This window comes from Helianthus annuus, chromosome 15 (genome assembly GCF_002127325.2).
Source record: "Helianthus annuus cultivar XRQ/B chromosome 15, HanXRQr2.0-SUNRISE, whole genome shotgun sequence".
NCBI classification, from domain to species: domain Eukaryota; kingdom Viridiplantae; phylum Streptophyta; class Magnoliopsida; order Asterales; family Asteraceae; genus Helianthus; species Helianthus annuus.
This window is the reverse complement of record NC_035447.2, coordinates 158447120-158454182: the sequence shown is the minus strand read 5'-3', so window position 1 is coordinate 158454182 and position 7063 is coordinate 158447120. Positions and strand designations below refer to the sequence as shown.

The following is a 7063-nucleotide window of genomic DNA, read 5'->3' as shown; positions in this document are numbered from 1 at the left end:
ACCAGTGAAGATTTGGAGATGATCTTCGGGATCTTCGGTCCCATCATACGTTCTGATGTGGGCTGGCATCTTGATCTTTGACTGAAAATCATAATCAGCTATCTGCCTTGAAAAGCATGAAAGGTTACTTGGCTTGTAAGGTTTAGCCAAGTCTTCTTCAGGTCTTGTACCTACATTGTTGCTATTGCCATGGTTCCCCTGGGTGGCAAGCACTTGATTGATGAATTGTTGCCATGGGAAGTTGGCCATCAACTGTGACATCATGTTAGGTATAAGATTGAAACCCTGAAGGCTTCCTGGACCAACTGAGCAGTTTACCCCGAGAGGGGTGCTAGTAACAGCACTTCGTGCTAAAGGGAGCACGGACAGAGCTTGTTCCCACGTGGTAGCTAAAGAAGCAGGACAGCTGGTCACCGGGGACTGTAGGAGTTGATCAAGTGTTAACTCGTGTCCCAGAGGAGTGCCACTAGCAATTGGTTGGGAAGAGAGAATAGGATGAACAGTTGGATTTGTCATAGTGGATAGATAAGGATGAGGGTTTGAAGGGTTGCTGGGACCAGCCTCACCTCTTGTAACAAAGGGTGGTAGGGGTGGCCCAGGAGACAACGTTGGCTCAGGTTCATCGTAATCTAGACGAATCCTTACCCCCTTTTCCCTTTCTCTATTCACATGCTGGTTAAGAAGTGACCTTAACTCGAGGAAGTTATTAGCGACCCCCTCGGGGGTAAGTTCAACACGTGCCGGGGTGTCCGACACACCAACATTGGGAGACGGAGCCCCAGATCTGGATGGGGTTGGTGTGTTGAAGGTAAGGAACTCGGGTGTACTCCCCGGAGTTGAAAACGGTGTTGTTATAGTTGTGTGAGCTAGGCCACTACCCGGGGTGGAGGTGTTAGGGATCTGGTTCACCTCTCCCGGGGATCCACTTTCTGACATAGTGGTTTTGAGTGAAAGGAGCTACACTACTAGGTCTTTTTTGAGAAGAAACAGCGGCGTAGCCCCACGGTGGGCGCCAACTTGTTGATGCAACAAACACAGGACCAAGGATGGTAGCTAAGTTGGTTAGGCAAAAGGGCTGAAGGGTTCAGTTTTGTCTAACGCAGGTCGCGGGGTCCCTCCACGTTTGCAAAACGTGGAAGGAGGTTCACTAGTATGTAATTGTTATTTACTTTGAAGTTCCTTCTTCGAGACAAGCTCGAATCCAGAAAAGAAAGCAAATAGAATGAGTGTGTGTTGAATGTGATGAAGAGTAACTTGGAAGTGATCAAGTACTCTTTGAATGACCAGAGATTAAGGAATCTCTGTGTTTCGGAATGTCCCAGAAGTGAAAATGAGCTGTCTTCTTATAGGGGAGGACATCTCCTGAAATGGCATATACAAGACTAGCGAAACCTGTTTGCAATGGAGGGTTTCCCCTTTTGGGGTTGAAGGCTTTGGACCCCTGGTTAATAGAGTGTACTTGTGCAGACCTGCTCTGAGTTTGTTGGCGTGAGTTGGTGAGGTGAGTCCTCAGATGTGACTGATTACTGTTCCTTGCTTTTCTCGCTTTACAGCTTTTCATCCGATGAACCTTTCAACCTTTTAAGCTCTTGCATATTAGTCATTTTATTTGACCTTGGGCTACCTCCGTCGTCAATCATGATCCTCCATGTTAGTGCCATGTAACTCATCTTTAATCCACCATCCAAAACCACTACCCTAAGGGTATGGTCATGACCCAAACTATTAGCCCCTTATTTATTATGTTTGTCTAAACAAAAAGGAAATGATTTGTTGAAAAATGGAAAGGAGGACCATGGTTGCCATGGTTTAATCCATGCAAACCATGGTGGATCAATCAAGGGGGTGGTGTAGCCTTCCATTCATGTTCCTAGGTGACAAATCATGTCCCAACCATGATCCCCACACCCTATAGCCTAACATGAACAAGTTCTGATGGTCATTTTTTAGCTCACAGTTTAATTAAGTATTTGGTTTCTCATTTTAATTCATCGTTTGTTTTGATCAAATATTGTTGGGTGTTTATTGCCATCGCTTTGTAAATCGTAAAAAAAGTTATGTCGCATGTGTGGGTACAACTATTTCATAAGAGGTAGAAAGGGAGAGAAAATTCGTTGCTTTGAAGTTGAATTTGTGTGGCGATAGATGCCTTCGTATTAAAAACCGATTAACCCCGCCGCAAAGCTCGGACGGAAAAGGTCCTAGTTATATATAATACTAAAATGCTGTGTCGGTATCATTTAGCCATATCACGACTTTATTTTTTGAGTTTTCTTTTTGTTTTTAATACCAAGTATTGGTATCGTAACGAACCAAATTAATATCAATCGAATTTCCACCGCAACGTGCGGGGTAAATGAGAGTGTGGGAGGTGAAACGGGGAAAAGGGGTGTGGGAATTTCGATTTTGTGGCCCTGGTGGTTTTTCTTCTGTGACCTCTAAGACCACCCTTGTGACTGATCTAAATTCTAGGCTCTTTTCGGCTTGTGATTTGTATTTAAAAGTGTTCAATTAGTGTATGTTCATTCCGAGTAGTGATGTTCCAGTAAACAGACAATATATTTCAGTCTTACAAATTAAGATCGAACGTACATAACTTGTAACTTGGAATGCTTCAATGACATCATATCATATGACCGATCTTACTGGCCATCTAAATTCTAGGCACCAACAGGAACATAACAGAAAACAGACAATTCACAATCACATGAAAACACAAGTCTCTCAACAACCGACTAGCAATGAAACGACGACATTCGTGTTGGTTCATTTATTCAATCGCAGATTTCATACTACTTCATTTAGGCATCAACGGTCTCGCCAGAATCAGCAGCCGCAAGGATCAGCTCAGGGTGAACGCTTGTCCCATCCAATGCATTCGGCAGCCCGAGGGCCTTCAATGCCAGATGAGCCGCTTTCTGTCCAGATATCATCATAGCCCCAAATGTTGGCCCCTGTAAACTCAAACCATCAATTTCTCTAATTCACAAAAGGAAGGGCATTGGCTAGTTTAATTAATTTAAAAACAAAAGTTGGGTTGGGCTGGGAGTTACCATTCTAGGAGATCCATCAATCTCTGCAACTTCCATTCCGGTAACGATCATACCCGGAACAATCTCTCTTGTGAGCTTCACGATTGCGTCTTCAGCAGTGTTCATGTCGAGAGCTTTCATCCCGGGAACGCTTTCAATCATCCCAACGCTCCTGAGGCGCTTGACCCCGGTGGCACCCATGGGACCATCATGACCACATGAGCTAACAACCACCTTAGCCTCCATGACGTTAGGGTCCATGCATGACTGTGTGTCATGGTTCATCGACACCAAAGCCCAGTTGGTTACAACACCACCAACTCTCCCTTCTTTGATGATCAAATCCTCCGCAGCAACCGCATTGAAGAGCTTCACGTTTGGCCTCGCCAAAAGCTTGCTCATGATGGTCGATGTGAACAGAGCAGCGTGTTTGATGACCACGTAGTCTTCTTGCTCGTCGTACTCGATCTCAAGCTCGTCAAGGAAGTGGTGTGCGGGTTTGCGGACAACCATGGCGGAGAAGAGTTGTCCTCCCAGCCATGCTCCGCCACCAGGGCTCACAGATTGCTCAATGATGGCTACCTGCCAGTAGTCAACCATGCATATACAACATGTAAACAAACACACAACACATTATTAATTAATTAATTAATAATATTGGCTCTTTCTGTCTCAAAGATGATATACGAAATAGGAAACCTGCATCATTTTCATCTCTTCGGTCCAAGCCTCACTTCACTTCACTTATATTATATTATATTATATTATATTATATTATATTATATTATATTATATTATATTATATTATATTATATTATATTATATTATATTATATTATATTATATTATATTATATTATATTATATTATATTATATTATATTATATTATATTATATTATATTATATTATATTATATTATATTATATTATATTATATTATATTATATTATATTATATTATATTATATTATATTATATTATATTATATTATATTATATTATATTATATTATATTATATTATATTATATTGTTCTCCCTCCCTCCCTCCCTTAGTTATTCAGATTTAAATGTTTTAGTCTGTCTGTGTTGTACCACAAATTCTTCAATTAGTAAATACCATACCACGGCACTAATTATTATTATTATTCAAATGATTCTACCTGAACGTTAGGGTTCTTGCTAAGCTCGTAAGCGCAGGAGAGACCAGCGGAGCCAGCACCAACAACGACCACATCCGTATCGGCGTAGGTGATCATATCAGTCATGTACCTCCTGGTCATTTCACGAGACACGATGGCCTCCTTGATCGGTTGAAAGGTGAATTGACCGAGGTCGTAAGACATGGTGATAGGCGTGTTCTTGTTTTGGTTTGATTTAACGACGATGGATTGGATCCGCGTCGGAGAAACCCCATGGAAGGATGATTGATAGGAGGTCTTGTTGGAGAGAGATGAGGTGAAGGTGGTGGTAGTCATGGAAGCCATTGATGAACAAGAAAGAGCTCGGTTGAAGGTTCTTGTTTAGAAGGTGAATGAATGAGTACGGAGATGTGTGTTAGATGGTGTGGGATTATATAGGGAGGGAGGGGAAAGGAAATTATCTCCAGGGATAATAATAATAATAAGGAAAAATGGTTTTTAATAAATCAACCTTTATCTCGTTGGTAAATAATAATCTTACCTATGTAATTGGTATACAATAATCCTACCTATCAACCTGTTGGTTCTTAATGAACTTCTGTTAATAATTTAAAATGAAGTTAGTTTTTAAGATTTATTTATTACACAAACAACCATGTAGTTATAATTTACTAGTTTTAACTATTTTGTAAAACAAAAAAACGTTAAGGGCCATGTAATTAAATTTTATATATACATATGTGTACTAGTTAAAACTAGTAAATTACAACTACAGAGACTGTTTGTGTAATAAATAAAACTTAAAAACTAACTTCAGTTAAAAAAAATTAAAAAAATTAACGAAAGTTCATTGAGTACCAACATGTTGATAGGTAGGATTATTGTATACCAATTACGTAGGTAAAATTATTATTTACCAACGGGGCAAAGGTTGGTTTATTAAAAACCAATTTTCCTAATAATAATACTCTCAAGCTAACACAACAGTTTAACACGACTACTGAATCAGACATTGGCATAGCATGTTGCGGTTCAGTTAAAAATAATAAGACACAATAATTAAGATGATAAAATATAAAGTTGACAAAAAATACCATCAATATAGTTATTTATTATTATAAACCCATTTAAAACGACATGTTAAAGGTGTTATGTATTTTGTAAACGCGTTAAGCAGATTAATCTTGTTTAAGCATATTTTCAATCGTGACATTATTTTGTACCCGAACTTCTTTAATAAAACACTAGCCTATATAATTCGTTGAATCGCTGTTAAAAAGAAAGATAATTATTGAATCGTTTCGTGTTAATGGGTCATGAATCATGATATGAGTAAACCACTAAGTGGTGAGGAAATAACTACGGTGGACCCTTTTCTGTAATTTGTAGGTCATGCTCATTTTCATCGTTTTAGAGCTCGGACCACAGCTTTTATTTTTTGAGCACTAACGTTGTCCACAATTTCGATTGGGCCCTTTTTGTAACAGTTTTATCATTTTCATACACTTTATTATCAAGATAAAATATTATTTTTTAACTCAAAATATCTAACAACATTATTGTAATTGTCCCAAAATCAAAAGCTATTATTGGTGGCAGCAATTATAGATAGTTTCATTGAGAGGGAATATACGCAGACTATATACCATACATACTAATCAGTCTCCTAACTGATTCAAAGTTATACGATCGTATATGGGTTTACAATCTTTGGTATGCGTCCATATGTACGTAATCGTAATTTTTTTGGTATGCGTCCATATGTATGTAATCGTATACACTTGTATAGAGGTATATGAACGTTTAAAAATTTTATAAGCTATTGATGGATTAATGTAATGGTTATTCATCCAAGAGTTATAGGGGGATTGGATGTTCTTATAGCATGACCCATATAGATCTTTCATTTAGTTTTCAGTTTAAATATTATAATCAATAATTGGTAGAATTTATAAGCTCATGTGTAGTCATAATGTCCCGTAAAGCCCTTTGGTGGAGGTTATGCGACAAATAACGAAAAAGTGAAAGAGGGGGCTTTATGGGGGGTTACACCACAAGAGGGTGTAGTGGAAGGGGGTTACATAACCCTTTCTATTATACATACATATGTATGTAAATATATGTGTGAGTGAGGGAGATACATACATATGTATGTAAATATATGTGTGAGTGAGGGAGGAAAATTGTGGCATGATATTTTTACCGAGACTTCAAAAATTCACCCTTATAGCGCCAGCTGTAATGGTGTTGCCGAGCGCTACGGGGCGCTATACTACTCTCCGACGCCATATACAGCCCCATTACGGAGGGACTAATGATAGAAAACAACATACTCGATAAAGTATTGATGATCATGTTCATGGTATGGCATCATGTTCAGGTATGGTCAAAGTGATCAATAAACGGTTTGGATTTGGGTTTGTGTATTGAGGAAAAAGACCTCAACCCTATCTAACTAGGTAAGTTAGGGTATGAAACCGAGTTTGGTTACATACATTGGATCTCAGTTTTCGTATTGTTATGCTTGATTATTTTTTATTGATCAATATAGTTTACATATTTTTACGAATATCACAACACTCTATTAAAACAAAGTTTCCACTCTAAAACTCATGATTGGTTGTAAGAGTAATTGCGCTTTACGTCCTTTATGTTTATACCAAATTGATCAAGTTTAATGTTAAAAAATAAGCGGGTTAATGCTAAAACATACGACATTATGACGTGTCAAATAATGTTAATGTAGAGGACATTGCCTGTAATTCTTTAGTTAACGAACACCATCTGGAATTTAATATAAATTTAGAGAACAAAAAGTGCAATTAGCTCTTTTTATAGTTTTACTCTTGGATAAAAAAAACATTTTCATTAATAATTTTGTTTAGGGTAAATTAC

General features: G+C 38.2%; 1 protein-coding gene across 1 annotated transcript; it reads right to left on the bottom strand.

Annotated features, from left to right (window-relative positions):
- Window positions 1-2540: 2540 nt before the first annotated feature.
- On the bottom strand, window positions 2541-4579 carry LOC110912864 (thiamine thiazole synthase, chloroplastic). Its single transcript, XM_022157690.2, has 3 exons — window positions 4190-4579; window positions 3054-3614; window positions 2541-2954 (listed from the first exon to the last, which is right to left on the bottom strand). The coding sequence occupies exons 1-3, from the start codon at window positions 4511-4513 to the stop codon at window positions 2802-2804; spliced, it is 1038 nt and encodes a 345-aa protein (XP_022013382.1). The 5' UTR covers window positions 4514-4579; the 3' UTR covers window positions 2541-2801.
- Between the last annotated feature and the right edge of the window lie 2484 nt (window positions 4580-7063).

Excerpts from the sequence above, each read along its gene's own strand:
- LOC110912864 (XM_022157690.2), bottom strand. The coding sequence starts at position 4,513 with ATGGCTTCCATGACTACCACCACCTTCACCTCATCTCTCTCCAACAAG. Across the intron at positions 3,615-4,189 it reads GCAAGAACCCTAACGTTCAG|GTAGCCATCATTGAGCAATC; the intron begins GTAGAATCATTT and ends GACTACTGGCAG. Across the intron at positions 2,955-3,053 it reads TTGATGGATCTCCTAGAATG|GGGCCAACATTTGGGGCTAT; the intron begins GTAACTCCCAGC and ends TTGAGTTTACAG.